General features: G+C 22.2%; 1 protein-coding gene across 2 annotated transcripts; it reads left to right on the top strand.

Annotated features, from left to right (window-relative positions):
* Nucleotides 1-210: 210 nt before the first annotated feature.
* Nucleotides 211-14,356, top strand: LOC122511521. Of its 2 annotated transcripts, none has more exons than XM_043626817.1 (8): nt 211-437; nt 3,563-3,697; nt 3,787-3,985; nt 6,292-6,433; nt 7,031-7,114; nt 7,569-7,920; nt 10,347-10,397; nt 11,081-14,356. In XM_043626817.1, the coding sequence occupies exons 1-8, from the start codon at nt 432-434 to the stop codon at nt 11,114-11,116; spliced, it is 1,005 nt and encodes a 334-aa protein (XP_043482752.1). In that variant the 5' UTR covers nt 211-431; the 3' UTR covers nt 11,117-14,356. The 2 variants fall into 2 exon arrangements, with proteins under 2 accessions (XP_043482752.1, XP_043482753.1); XM_043626818.1 differs by lacking the exon at nt 211-437 and adding an exon at nt 482-1,072.
* The last annotated feature ends 1,858 nt before the right edge of the window (nt 14,357-16,214 follow it).

Consider the following 16,214-nt stretch of genomic DNA (forward strand, 5'->3'; position numbering starts at 1 on the left):
CGGGAAATTCAAATTCTCTAGATTTAAGTTTAACCAGAAAAGTAAAAAATTACACTAGTAAAATTTGGATTTTTATAGTTTTTTCTATTGCAAATTTCTTGTTATCGAGTAATGGAATTTTCGTACAAAAATATACTTTTTATTCTAAAAATATGTATTTACTATTATAGGGTTTCAATAGCGAGCGGACAAGCAGACGATAAATAAAAATGGCTCGTTGCCCGAGCCCGTACGGCTCGTACGTCAATAAACCTTTCCTGGAATCAGTGAAATAAATAATTAGAATTTAATGTTTCAAAATAAAGTATATTGTTCCGATTGGAGTAATTTTAAAAAAATGAAAAAAGATCAAAAAGAAATTAAGTGATCATGAAATTTAAGTGAATAGGTTCTTTACCGAATAACTGTAAAGAAACTGTAAAGTGACTGTAATGACTGTAAGTATAACCTAACCTCTACTGTAAATATACAATCATTTTATTGCCTAAGGTGAATGGTGATGTCATCGCCTGTCAAAGCTGCTTTTTTAGATTAAAAAATTAAAATTACAGTTACTTGAGTTTGGAAAATAGTGACAGTCGATCATTCTCTTCGCGAACTTAAGTAAAAATTATCATTTCTCCTCTCTTTATTACCAAAATCAATGTAAATTGAATACTATATTTTTATTCAAGGCCTTTACATGTTTTTCATCCTCTAATTTTCTCTCCCTACCTAACTCGACAAAACTTTTGTCTCTCATAAAATCCCTTCTCCCTTTCACTCTCCTTTTTTCTCTTTTTGTTTCTCAACTCCCGCTGTGTGTGTCTTGAAAGGAAAGAACCGCAAAACGTCGCGCATGTTACCACCCAACTTCTTCTTTGTGAAAAATAAAAGTCAATTTTCCGCAAACCTTTCCAACTATAATAAAAACGTTGATTTTTCATAAAAACTGATTGCGCGCGACTACGAATTAGAAGGAACGAGTTGTTCAAGTGAATGAAGTGAATTTAAAGTTTAATCGACAATAAGAGAGTGAGGTTGGGGTCTTAGACGAAGAAATGTCGGTTTTATAGTTTCCTACTGCAAGTAGGTGAGTCTCAGAAGAATTTCATTTATTTATAGAAAATTCAAATTTAGACTCTTGCATTCTGTGGCACGTGAAAAATCGAGAGATCAATATCAGTTTAATTGAATTTTCCAATTTTTTCTCGAAATTTACAAATGTAAATAAGTTTGTTTTTTTTCTGTTAATCATATTCGATCGGATTTTTACTTGTTCGCGAGTGACCGGACATTGAACGTGAGACTAGGGGTCAACATTTTTGACGTTCCGAGAGGAATTTCCCTCTGACCTGAAAATAAAATTTTTATTACACAGTGCAAGAGGAATAGAATTTATTTTAACAGATAGAAAATAAATCAATTTGCAAAAAATTATGTTTTTGAATTTTGTTTTATTAAGTCGAGACTGTTCTTTTTAAATTCTTCTTAAATAATTTTATTTTAAATTTTATTTTTATTATAGTTTTGGAATTTTTAGTAAATTACAAGTGAATATTGATATTTTTAATAGAAGTCTCGACTTAAAGTGGTTTTAAATCATCAGACAAAGCGTGTCTTTGTTAATTCGAGAATCGAGAGTATGAGAATCTTTTAATTAGTCTTCATTAATTATTTAAAAATAAAAATAGTTGGAAAGAATTAAATAATACTTCTCAGTGACTTTCTTCTTTTAATATTTATTTTTCTTTTACAGGAATTATTTTCTTGATTTTTACGCATAACTCAATTCATTGAATGACGCAGACTTCCCATTAACTTGAATCTAAAGAACTTCCTTGGAATAATTTAAATTATTGTTGAAGATACATGAGAAGTGCTACAGAATTTACCACATTTGTTTTATTTCATTTTATTTCTATCAAGTGAAAACGATAGAAAAATTCAGGGTTGTCACAGGTCAGGAAAAAATCAGAAATTTTTATTAAAAGTACTGGAAAAAATTAAATGATTAGAATTTATAAGAAAATTCCGAATTTTTGTGTCTTTTTGTCCAATTCTTCAATTTTTTCTACTTCTGGCAATAATTTATTTTAAATAACTTAATTCTATTGAAGAATTGCCATTTTAATATATAAATCATTTAATGAAGTTTTTCTTTTAATTTTAATTCCAATTTTGTTGAAATTAGTTACAATTTTAAAAATTTTAACGCGATTCTTTGAAATAATTCAACTCTATCTTAATAAATATCAAAATTCTTTCCAGAGATTCAATTATTTTCAAAAATTTTAATAAAATTGATGTCAAAATTTCAATTATTTTCAAAATTTTTTCTTAATTCAATGATTTTCAATATTCTAATATTATAATAAAATTTCCCAAAAGAATTCAATTATTAAACAAAAATTTTGATAAATTTCTCCATGAACCTTCAATTTTTTTCCAAAAAAATAAAAATTTTACAGAATTTAAATTATTTAAAATAGAATTTGCAAAGATTTTTTCGAAAAAATCAAATGTTTAAAAATTTGGCATTAAATTCTTATCGCATTAATTTAATTATTTTCAATTCTTTCCAAAAGTAATAAAATTCAATTATTTTCAAAAATTTTTATTAAAATTCATTGCAAAATTTTAATTACTTTCAATAAGATAATTAAATTGAATTTAAAAAAAAATTTAATTCTTCTCAAGAATTTTCAATGAAAGAAATTCGTAGATAAATGTAATTGAACATTTTTTTTACTATCTAATCAAAAGAGAATCAAAATATTTTTTAGGATTAGGAAAAAAATCAAAGCTTTGTCTCTGGAAATCAGGGAAAAGTCAGGAAAAAATAAAATAAAATTTTTGTGGCAACCCTGAAAATTAATCTTCAAGTGAAATTTTCTTTTCTTTTTTTCATCACTAATTTTTTTTTTTTTTTTTTGTTTCTTTTTTTGTTGCTAAATTTTCTCTTTATTACTCATTTGTAAACGAAATGACTGGAATTTTACACATAAATTAAACGTCATCGGAATAGAATGCTGAATGTGCGAAATTCTCCCGTTTTTTTTCTGTTCAATCAACAAAATATTCTGTTCTAAATTTAAAAATTATTTATTGACATTAGTCTGTTCTTTATAGAAAATGTTCGAAATTTCGAAACTGATTTCTCTTTGAACAAACACGATTTTCAAGTAGCACAAAATAACAGTTCATTTGTTAATTACATAATTTTCTTTTTGTTCGGGAATTTCACTTGGATCAGTGTATTCACAATTTTCTCAGATTGTTACTCAATGTAAGACTCACATTTGTATAAAAGTAAAACAAACCGGTAAAAATTTCTCATCAACTGAATCGACGGTTTTTTAAATTTTTCCTTAAATTTTCTACGAGCAAAATTATATTTATATTTATTAATTTATTAATTAATGAAAATTAATTATTATGATAATTACAATCAAAATATATATTAGTACAAATTTTGTGTTAATAAAACAATAGATTTATTCTGATTTTATTCTATTTTATATTTATAAACATTAAAAAATTTCCGATTACGAATAATAAATAATTTTCTTTTTTGTTTAAGGAAAACAACATGTCGAGGAAAGAAGGTAACAAAATGTTGGTTCACCAGTTATCGTCAGTTTTGCCAGACGATCGTCCGATTACGGCCATTAGTATTGTTGAAGATATAGACAAATGTCCGCCTAATTTCACAGTTGTAAGTTATAATTAATGATCGTTTAATTTTTTAACTCGATTTTTTTCGTCTTGGCGGAACAGAATAATAGGAAATGATTTTTTTTTCAGGTTTCAAGGACGCACGATTTAGATGCCGACGCTGATTTATGGCGTGAAAGTGGATTGTTCATTAAGAAAAAAAGTAGATATATATGTTTCTCAAAGACTGAAGGACTGCCACATTGTGTGGTTGAAGAAATTGCAATAATAGATGAAAGGGAACCACCACCAAAGGGTTACAGCATGATTTCACATACAGTTGATACGAGTAATTATTTTTTTTATTCTAATTTTTACCGAATCAATTATTTGTCACGTCTTTATAATTATTCTCCGTTTATATTAATTAATAAATAATTAAATATTAAAATCTATATTAATAATCGTTGTATTCCGGTAATCTGTTCGCAGTTTGAAATTAGTTTCTATTTGCTTTTTTTGTTTCCTAACTTTTTAAATAATTTTTTTGCTTAAATGTTTAAAATTTTTAAATTAATGTACTGAAAATCATTGAATTTAATTACTTTAAATACAATTACAATTTAATTCCAGAGAAAATTAAATTATTTCTAAATTCTTCATAAGAATTCAATTATATCAATAAATAGTAAATTTTCCACAAGAATTTAATTATTTAAAATATAATTTTCATAAGAATTCTTCTCAAAAATTCACTTATTTTTTCAAATTTTTCAAAAATCAAATTATTTGTAGAAATAATAATTTTTTTCGCAGGGATTGAATTATTTAAAAAAGTTTCAATAAAATTCTATTCAAGAATTCAATTATTTTCAGAAATGATTAAATTGTCGATGTACTGAAAATCATTGAATTCTTGTAAAGTATTTTTTAAAAAAATTTGAAATTAATTGAATTCATTTCAAGAAGTATATCAACATTTTTTTGAATAATTAAATTCTTTCGAGAAAATGTAATTAAAATTACTGTATTGAAAATAATTTAATTCTTGGCAAGATTTTTATTAAAATTCTTTAAAATAATTGAATTGTTTTGAAGAATTTATTTCAATTCTCTTGGAAATAAATTCGAGTTTTTTTTAATAATTTTTACTGAAAATTTTGAAATTAATTGAATTTGGTGAAGAATTTCTTTTAAGTTTTTAAAATAATCGGTGTTATTATGTATTTGAAAAAATAATTCAATTTTTGCTAAGAATTTTATAATTTATAAAAATAATTAAATAGATTCAAAGAATTTATTAAAATTTTTGGGAAATAATTGAATTGTTTTGTAGAATTTTATAAAGATATTTGAAAATAATTAAATTCTTCCGAGAAATTCAATTAAAGTTGTTTCGAAAATAATTGAATTTCTGTAAAGAATTTTATTTAAATTAAGTATTAATTACATTCAATATAATTGAATTCATCAGAAGAATTTTATTATTTTTTTTTGAGAATAATTGAATTCTTTCAATTCATTTAACGAATATATTTAAAAACTGCATTCAAAGTAATTTAATTTTCATATAGAATTTTATAAATAGTTCGAGAATAATTGAATTATTTTTAGAGAATTTTAAATTTTTGTTGAAAATGAATTTTTTGTAAATTTTTTGAAAATATTTGAATTCTTCCAAGGAATTCAATTAAAATTGTTTTGAAAATAATTATTGATTTCCTGCAAAGAATTTTAATATTTATAAAAATAATTGAATTCTTGCGAAGAATTAATTAAAATTTAAGGAAATAATCGAATTTTATCGAAATATTTTTAAATATTTGAATTCCTACGAGAAATTCAATTTAAATTGTTTTGAAAATAATTGAATTTCTCAGAAGAATTTTATTACATATTTGAAAAAGTAATTGAATTCTTGCGAAGAATTAATTAAAATTTTAGAAAATAATTGAATTTTATGGAAATATTTAAAAGTATTTGAATTACTCCGAGGAAATCAATTAAAATTGTTTTGAAAATAATTGAATTTCTCAGAAGAATTTCATTATTTACAAAAATAATTGAATTCTTGCCAAGAATTTTACAATTTATAAAAATAATTGAATTGTTTCGAAGAATTTTTTATCAGAATTGTTGAAAATAATTGAATTTTAACAATATTTTTAAATAGAATTGTTTTCTTACGAGAAATTTTTTAAAAATTATATTGAAAATAATTGAATTCCTCCGAAACATTTTATTATTTATGAAAATTATTGAATTCCTTCATAGAATTTTATTATTTATGAAAATATTTTAATTCTTGTGAATAATTTTTCTTATTTATGAAAATAATTTAATTGTTGCGGAGAATTTTACAATTCATAAAAATAATTGAATTGTTCCAAAGGATTTTATCTAAATTTTTCGAAGGAATTTTACTAAATATTTAGAAGATAATAAATTATTTTTAAATTTTCATCAAAATTGTTAAAAATAATTGAATTTATATTAAAATTCTTGAAAATAATTCAATTTAATTATTTTTTTTTTAAATAATTGTATTCTTTCGATAAATTTTTTAAAAATTGTATTGAAAATAATTGAATTGCTTGAAAAAATATTATTATTTATTTGAGATTAATTTTCACTTGGAATAAATTTCTTTTACAGTGCAACGAGCTTGGAGAAAGAGACAACTATGTTATAAAATGAAAAATAAAGATTTGTGCTCAAAAGCTATAACGGACATAATTATATGTAGCAGAGTTGGTAAAAGTTCAAGAAGAGCGCCATTTGAATTCACCTATGCTGGGTAAATACTATTTGCAATCATTTATAGAAAACAAATTTTTCAGTGCGATTATTTTTTTTTCCATTCGTTGCTAAAAATAGAAATTTATAATGCCTCTGCTTCGTTTTTTTTAGAAAACTTTATCTTCTTGATAGCAGTAATATATCTACTGTTAGTCTATAAATCATGCCTATAAGGATTTCGTAATTACAATAGATTGAAAATATTCAAGAAGAAAATTTAGATTACATTTTATCAGTTTCCCGATACTTACTACTTAATAGATAAAAAGTAATTTCGATTTTAAATCTAATTTATCAAAATCAATATTAAACTAAATTATTATATATAAATATAATAATAATATTAATAAATACGAATTGAAAATAAAAAAATATTAAGACAAAAACGAAGAAAAAATATTAATAAATATAGAGTAGTAAATACTACTTTTAAATAAATTACCGTTTGAATTTAAGAATTATTTTTTAGACAATTTAATTTAAATTCCAAATATAAATTTCAAAATGCTGACTTTCCGTTTTCAAAATATATTTTTGAGTAAATATTACAGATAAAGTTAATTGGCTCAATTACTAAATTAACATTTAATTGCAGTCTGGTGAATGGCGTCAGTCTTTGTTTCAAAACTGTCGATCTGAATACAATTGATCCAAGTTCCAGGCCTTATGCAAATATAGAGTGAGTTTCGAAAAAAATTGATAACTTTTTCTTTCGTAAAATTGTTAAAATTTCAATTTGATATAAAGCGAAATTATAAATTTCCTAAATGTAATTATTTTCAGCTTAAATATTATTATAAATAATTATTATAAATCAATATAATTGTCACTATAAATGATAAATTTTTATTAAATTAAATTTAATTAAATTTAATTTAATTAAACTTTAATTAAACATTTTCTTTTTCGAATCAACTTTTTTTTCTAATCTTTCATTTTCTTGAATTACTAGGTAGATTTAAATGAAACTAATTAATTTATCATGAAGTTAATTAATTTAATCTATAATTAATTTATTTATTTATTTAAGATTCTTACACGGAACATTAACATTATTATTATTACATTAACATTAATGTTTTCTTTTAACTTTAATTTTTCCTTCTAATTTGTTTGTTTTCATTTATTACTAGATCGTTGACTAATCCCTCGCCAAATCCATCAAATGGAACTCCACACAGGGTGGCTCCGGAGAGACCGCCAAAACCAAAGTTTGCACCAAAACCACCAAGCAGCATTTATCCTCAAATTAGTCCAGCAAGTCCGGCGAGTCCCGGTAATCCCTCCGACGACTCAATGGATCGTGATTATGAAATTCTTAATCCAAATGCAAAAATTAAACCAACGAGACCAGCGCCACAACCACCAAAATCACCTCTCGTTGGTTCTACTTCAAATTATGGTACATTACCGGGATCATCTGATCTCGACGGAGTTCCATTCGCTCTCAATCCACTTCTATCGACCAGCAAAAATCAGCTGAAAGTGAGTTAGCAAAAAAGTTGACGTATTCTCTTTATTTTACTTTCTTCAAACCTCGAATATTACGACATTTTCGCCTTTTTCCGACTATTTTCCAAAAATGCGACTCTTATCAAATTTTTTCAATAAAATGTGACTTTTCTTTTGCATATTGCAACAAAATAATAATTTTTTTATATAAAACGCTACTTAATTTGATTTTTATAGTGTGGAAAATAAGTAGAAAAATATTTTCCTGGAAAATATAGTACTTTACTGTAAATCTTTAAGAGTATAATTACATATCTTTTGTAAATTTGAATTTATTGTATTCAAATAATTTAGTTTTGACAGAACTTTCAGAAATTATTCAAAATAATTTATTTGGAAAAGAATTTCAGTTAAAATGTTAGAAAATAATTTACTATTAGAAGCATTATTGCAGAAATTTTTATAAATAATGGAATTATCTTGTTTCAAAATAGAATTTATTGTATTCAAATAATTAAGTTCTGAAAGAACTTTCTGAAATTATTCAAAAGAATTGATTTAGAAAAGAATTTCAGTTTAAATTTTATAAATTAATTGACTATTAGAAGCGTCATTGCAAAAACTTTTATAAATAATTAAATTATTTTTTTTTGAAAATTGAATTTATTGAATTCAAATAATTGAGTTCTGAAGGAACTTTTTGAAATTATTCAAAATAATTGATTTAGAAAAGAATTTCAGTTAAAATTTTATAAATTAATTTACTATTAGAAGCGTTATTGTATAAATTTTTATAAATAATTGAATTATTTTTTAAAAATTGAATTTATTCTATTCAAATAATTGAGTTCTTAAAGAACTTTTTAAAATTATTCAAAATAATTGATTTAGAAAAGAATTTTAGTTAAAATTTTATAAATTAATTAACTACTAGAAGCAATATTGCAGATACTTTTATAATTGAATTTCAAAAGCTGCGAAATTAAAATTTTGAATAATTAGAACTATGTCTCTCAAAGAATTTTAATTCAGATTTCGTAAAATTGAATTGAAAGCAATCAAAGTTTAGACGTAATTTAAGTGAACTTTCTTTTTTTAATTAATTAGTTTATTTATTTATTTCAATAAAAATGGACAAGAACAAAAGCAGTCGTACAATGAGGTTTGCAGTAAATTTAATTTAATAATTAATAAAAAAAATTAATAATACAGAATTTTCAAAGAAATTTTTGAAAATTATTAATAATAATTGACTTTTATAGAAGAATTTTAACTAAGAATTCTAAGAAATAATTAAATTTCCAAGAGTTTTAATTTAAAAATATTTAAAAAATTCAATTCATGTGAATGTTCATTATTATTTGAATTAAATTCAAGTGTTGAATAATTGAATTTTAAAATTTTTTAAAAATTAGATTTTTGAATAATTGTAGATTATTGAATTCCCCAAAATAATAAATCGAAAAATTTTCAAACAATTGGAAATTGTCTACAAATTTTATTGAAATAAATTTTATACTTTTAAGAATGTTCTTGAAATTCTTAAAAATTATCGTGTTTTTGAGAAAAAAATAATTCTGAAAATATTAGGGGCCGATACTGAAACGAAACTAAATAAAAAATTACTTTCGTTTCAGTTTTTGAATAATCCAAAAATAAAAGTATATGATTCCATTTTGTTTCGTGTCGACTAGAAACTAAATTAACGTCTGAATATTAGTTTAGTGTCTACTTAAAACTAAATTAACTGATTGAATTAAGTTTCGTGACAACTCGAAACAAAAGTTTGAAAAAAAACTTATAGAATAAGTGTTATAATCCGAAAAAGGAAAAGAATTGAAAATATTTCTGGAAATTAGGAAAAAGTTCTTGAAAAAAATAAAATTTTTGTAACAACCCTGTAAAAATAAGAAACTACTTTTTCGAGTTTTTTATTCTATTTTAAATTGACTAAATAGACTTTTTCTCTAGTTGACTCGACGCCTGTTTCTATTACATTTTTTTAAGTGACAAATATTAATAATTGTAAATTAATAAAACAGTAATAATTAAGTGGCATATTAATTTGTTCATTTAATCTTAATAATTGTCAATAATATTAATATTGCGTTGGAAAATTGTTTAAATTCTCAAAAAAAAATTGAAGAAGAATTATTTTATTTTTAGGAGTTTTATTTCAAATTCGAAATAAAATAAATATTCAATTTGAATGTTTCAAATTTTATTCTTAAAATTAAGATAATTTTTGTTCTCTATAATTTAAATTTTTTGATAGCTACTATTTGTTACTTTTTTTTAACCTTGAAGCTATTTTTTGTACTAATTACACGAAGCGTGAATTCATTTAAATATAGTGAATTTGAAAGTATTTCAAAATGGGAAATTAAAAAAAAAAGAAACGTAGAATAGAGTATAAAAATAATTTGCTTGAATTAATGGAAATTGTTTTTTTTTCACAGAATAAACTTCCTGTGATTAAAATTCGTACTCGAGAAGAAATGGATAGAGCGGTAAGAAATAGAATAGATATTTTTAAAAAGAAAATATTTATATAAATATAAATTTTAAATTTAATTTAAACTTCAAAAACATTGAAATTGAATTTAAATTTTTAAAAAATCGACATTGAATTTAAATTTTATAAAAAATGAAATTAAATTAAAATCTTTAAAAATTAAAATTGAATTTAAAATTTAAAAAATTGGAAATGAATTTAAATTTTTAAAAATGGAAATTGAATTTAAAATTTTAAAAATTGGAATTGAATTTAAATTTAAAAAAAATTGAATTAAAAATTTTGAAAAATTGAATTTATATCTAAAAAAATTGAAATTGAATTAAAAAATTTAAAGAATTGGAATTTAATTTATACTTTAAAAAAATGAAAAATGAATTTAAATTTTTAAAAATTGGAATTGAATTTAAATTTTTAAAAATTAAAATTGAATTTAAAATTTTAAAAATTGGAATTGAATTTAAATTTTGAAAAATTGAATTTGAAAAAATTAGAATTGAATTTAAATTTTGAAAAATTGAATTTAAAAAAATTAGAATTGAATTTAAATTTAAAAAAAGGAAATTGAATTTAAAATTTTCAAAATTGGAATTTAATTTAAATCAATAAAAAATTGAAGTAGAATTTAATTGAAATAAAAATAATCTGAAATATTAATTTGAGAAATTACTTTTTCAGTATCACTACGATTTTCGAGCGGAGAGAGAAACTTGAACGATTCAAGAATGTGCCAAAACGAATTGCGTAAGCCTATCGTTTCTAAGCTGTATTCATACTTCATGTATCAATAATATAGCTCTAGCAATGCATAATGGAGTGCCTGATTAATTATTATTGAATGTTTCACATCATTAAAATCCACAAAAGTGAAATTTCATTTTTCAACTTTTGCGGGGGTGTGAACGAATTACGAATTGCACGATACATGCGTTATTCAACAAAACAAAAAAAACAAAAACAAAATCTATGTATCTTCTTCCGTGCCCTATTTAGATTTTTATACACCAGTGATTATGAGCATTGTATTTTTATAGACTTGCGTTGTATTTTTATAGTTCGTAGAAATTATATATCTTGTATAATACGTTCTTGTTTAAAAATCATTAGATATTTAACAACAAAAAAAAAAAAATGAAGAACACTATCATCTGTTCACGCCATACGCAAAATGTTCCTTCAAATCGAAAACATTTTCTCAAATTCATTTTTCAATCCATCCATTGTCCAAAGGATTGTTCTTTATTTTTTAATTCTTCGGTGCACTCTCAATTAAAATTTTTAAGTTGAAGAACTCGTCAACGAATTAAAAATTGGAAAATTTGAAAATAAGTTCCAAAAATTCTGATTTTAGATAATCATTTAATGATTTCTGACTAAAAGGAATATTATTTTTTAAATTCAAGATGAAAGAGATCTTGCGATTACGTGTTTAGATTTATTATATAGTGAGGGATTTTATAAGCAACGTTCAATCGATATTAACAGGGCTCAAAATGTATTAATTGTGATAAAAAATGTCCGCATTACTTTTAAAACGTATACGTAAAGGAATCATTCGATTTTTTAGGATTAATATTAAGTAAATTGTCGATTGATACAAAACGAACAAAAATTTTCATTCACTGTTACTGTTTGTGGATCAAAATATTATCAGATAAAATTGTTATTATTATTATCAGCAGTAGATTGTACTTTTCAGCGAATGTAATTTTCATTTTATGAAAATTCGATGGGAATTTTCAACGATTGATATTTATTTTGACTTTAGAACGATTTAAAAAATATTTTCCAAACTGTTTGGTTATTTTTCAAATTTTGAGTTTGAAATGTAAAAACATTTAAGAATGGAAATTACCATCGAAATTGATTGTGGTTAATGAAAATTCGCAATAGTAAATTTTTTTCTCTTCAGCGATTGCAATTTTCATTTCTGTAATTTTTATCGATAGATACAAACTGAATTCGATGGGAATTGTCAACGATTGAAATTTGTTTTAATTTTCGAACGAATTGTAAATATTTTCCAATTGTTTAATTATTATTCAAATGTTAATTTGTATTTAAAATGCAGAACTAGGTTCTGATCTTGCTATTATGGTGTTCTTTAAGGTACTCACATCTGATTGGAGTCCTTGAATACAGAATTGCAATTCTCCAACTGCCGTTTTAAGTTGGGTTATTTCTGTTACAAAGTCCCCCAAGATTTTACGCAAAGAAGTTATATCTCGTTAATTTAATAATTACTCTCTATATTTCAATTCGTATTTTTCTGTTCTTTAAATTTACTACTCGAGCTATGGATAATTTCCTTTCATTTTAAACTGAAAAGGAAACTTTCAGTTCTCTCGATTTTCCACATTTCGTAATTTTAAATAATTTTGGCGCAAGAATTATTCAAAAGAAAGTTTGACAAAAATTAATCATTACTTTCGATTTCACTCTAATTTTGTTTCATTGTTTGACTTTGTGTCAATAATCAATTGAGAAATTTGTTTTCTCGTAATTATTACAAAACTTTCCTTGAAAATTGAAATTTTCTAATAATTTCATTGTAGAAAATCACTTTCAGTGAGTTTTCTTCTTGAAGTGTTAATCCTGAATAGGAATTAATTTTTTAGGAAAAAAATTTTAGAGATCTCTGGTCTTGTATTCTTATTCTCATTACATTCCTCTGGATTATGAATTAAATTTCTAGTTGAAAAACTTATAATCCTCTTAATTTTTCTGATTCTGCTTACCCTTAACACGTTTGCCTTTACGCAAGTGTCACTTTAATTAATTAATTAAAAGATTTATTTTTAATTAATTGAATGATTTTTCTTCACACAATTAGGAACATCAATTGTAGATATGGTTATTTTTTCAGAAAGTTCTCCATCACAATCATATCCCACAATTTCAAAGCATAAAAAACGAGAAAGACAAAGAGAAAACAGAAAAAAATTTTAATTGACCATCGATTGTAATTTCGATTATTTTAATTGTGTCACTAAATTCCCATTCTATTCATGTTAAAGCGAAAATTGCAATTGACTGCTTAAACTTTATCAAATTAGGATTATTTATAGAATAATATTTATTCAAATTAATATTAATTAATTAATTCATTAATTTGGTCATTCAATTTAATCATAATCTATTTTTATTAATTAATATTGAAAGTATTTGTAAATTCGTCGACGAGTTCTTTGGAAAATTGTAATTTTATCAAACTGTTAAACAGAAGAATAAAAAAAAAATGTTATCAAGTGTGTAGGTGCTGCCAATATAGATACGCGAATTATATTTAATCAAATGTATTCAGATCGATCTGAATTCAAGCACTAATTATTAATATGATAAATTTACAAGTAATTAAGCACGAGCATTATAAAATGTAATTTATTCAGTTTTTTGTCATTTTTTTCTCCTTTTTTGTAATATGAATCAAGCGTTGTGGGATTGTTTCGAATTTTTAAAAATCCGTTTTAAATTTTCGATAGGAGATAAATTTTTATAAAGTGAGGCCTTTCTATTAGAATTACTTATATTACTGGAATTAAGTGTTAATTGCAATGAAATGTTTGCAAGAATATCTTGAATATTGACTGATTTATTATTGAAAAAAATTTGATATACTTTTATTTGCGCGCAAAATTTTAGGCAATAATATTTGTTTGTCTGCAGTGATTGTTTGTTTTTTTTCGTCACAAAAAAAAATGTGTATACTTATATGCCATGAAAAAAAGAAAAGATGAGAGACTCAAGGAATACTAGCGAAAAAATGTAGAGTGTTGTTTTTTGTAAAAGATTTTTCTGGAGAAAGTGAAAATGGTTCTTCCGATCAGTCTTTGGAAAAATCACATTTGTACGTTTAGGATATAAAAGTTATTAATTAATTAATTAATTAAACTGATCGGGAACAATGTATTTACAACACATACTTATTCTCGAAATATATTTATAAAATCACAAGTTTTAATTCTTTTCAATTTTAAATCTTCCAAATATTTTAAAAATCATTTTTAGTATTTGTTTTTTGAATTTTTTCCAAATTTGAAATCTGGTTGTTTAAGATTTTCAATTTTAATTCATTGAATTTTTAATGATGCAAAATTAATTATTCTTTCCAGCGAAAATTATATTCTACGTAATTAATTCTTTATGTGACTTTTATGTTAAAATGTTTTTTTTTCTAAAAATTTCTCAAGTATTTTGAATAATAAATTATAATTTGAATTTATTACTGACATTTAAAATTCCACTTGACTCGAAATTTTTTCAAATCCCTTCAATTTTTTCAATCTTTTCAATTTTTTTTTTATTTCTTAAATAATTAAAAATTTTATTTTATTTATTTATTTAAATTTAGACAAGTGACAAATTTTATACAAAATATAATAAGATTTTAAAGGGAAATTTCCAATATTTTTTGTAGAAGGAAATATTGATAAAAATTGATTTATTTTGAAATGATTTCAAAATATTAATAAAATTTCACGAACGCATACAATTCTTTTCTAAAATTTTAATAAATCCTTCGAAACAATTCAATTCTATTTATAAATATAGTAAAATTCTTTGCAAAATTCAATTATTTTCAAAAAAAATTTCACGAAAGAATCAATTCTTTTTAATTTGTATATAAAATATTTCATAAAAATTCAATTATTTTCTAAAATTTTAATAAACCTTTTGAAACAATTCAAATTTATTTATAAATAGAAAAATTCTTTGCAAAAATTCTATTATTTTCAAAAAAATTTCAGGAAAGAATTCATTTTTTTTCTTAATTCGTTATAAAATATTTCAAAAACAAATTCAATTATTTTCTAAAATTTTAATAAATCTTTCCAAACAATTCAAGTTTATTTATAAATAGTAAAATTCTTTGCAAAAATTCAATTATTTTCAAAAAAATTTCACGACAGAATTCAATTTTTTTCTTAATTCGTTATAAAATATTTCAAAAACAAATTCAATTATTTTCTAAAATTTTAATAAGTCTTTCCAAACAATTCAAGTTTATTTATAAATAGTAAAATTCTTTGCAAAAATTCAATTATTTTCAAAAAAATTCCACGAAAGAATTGAATTTTTTTCTCAATTTGTTATTACATTTTATTAAAAAATCCACTCATTTTCTAAAATTTTATGAAATTTCTCGAAAAAATTCAATTATTTTTAATACAATTTTAATACAATTTCATGAAAGAATTCAATTTTTAACAAACATTTTTAATAATATTTTTCGAAAAAAATCAATTATTTTTATTCTTTATAAAATTCTTCAATGGAATTCAATTACTTTCTAAAATTTTAATAAAATTTAATAAATAAATGTTTAATTTCAATTTAATTATAAAACACGATTATTTTAAAAACTTGAAAATAATTGTTCATGAAATTCAATTATTTTCAATATTTTTATTTTATTTTCAATTAAATTTTATTTATTTTCAATATTTGAATTTTTAAAACAATTCAAAGTAATTCTTCAAAAAGAATTTAATTAACAGTTTTAAAAATTTTAACACAATTTTTTGCGAGAATTCAAGTATTTTCCTAAATAAGAAGACTCTTTGAAGAAATTCTATAATTATCATATTTTTTTGATAATATTCTTTGCAACAATTCGATGATTTTCAATGCATTAATTTTAGAATTAAAAATATTTAAAACGAAAAATTATTTAAAAAAAGTTAAACATTGGTTTAATTTCGGTTTCATGTATTAATTTTATTTCTATTAATTAATAAACATTAATTAGGTAGGTACTCTTTTTTTTGTGAAGATTATATTTTACATAATGAATTCTTTATGTGATTTTTAT

Source organism: Leptopilina heterotoma, unplaced genomic scaffold (genome assembly GCF_015476425.1).
Source record: "Leptopilina heterotoma isolate Lh14 unplaced genomic scaffold, ASM1547642v1 Lhet_85, whole genome shotgun sequence".
Classification (NCBI taxonomy): domain Eukaryota; kingdom Metazoa; phylum Arthropoda; class Insecta; order Hymenoptera; family Figitidae; genus Leptopilina; species Leptopilina heterotoma.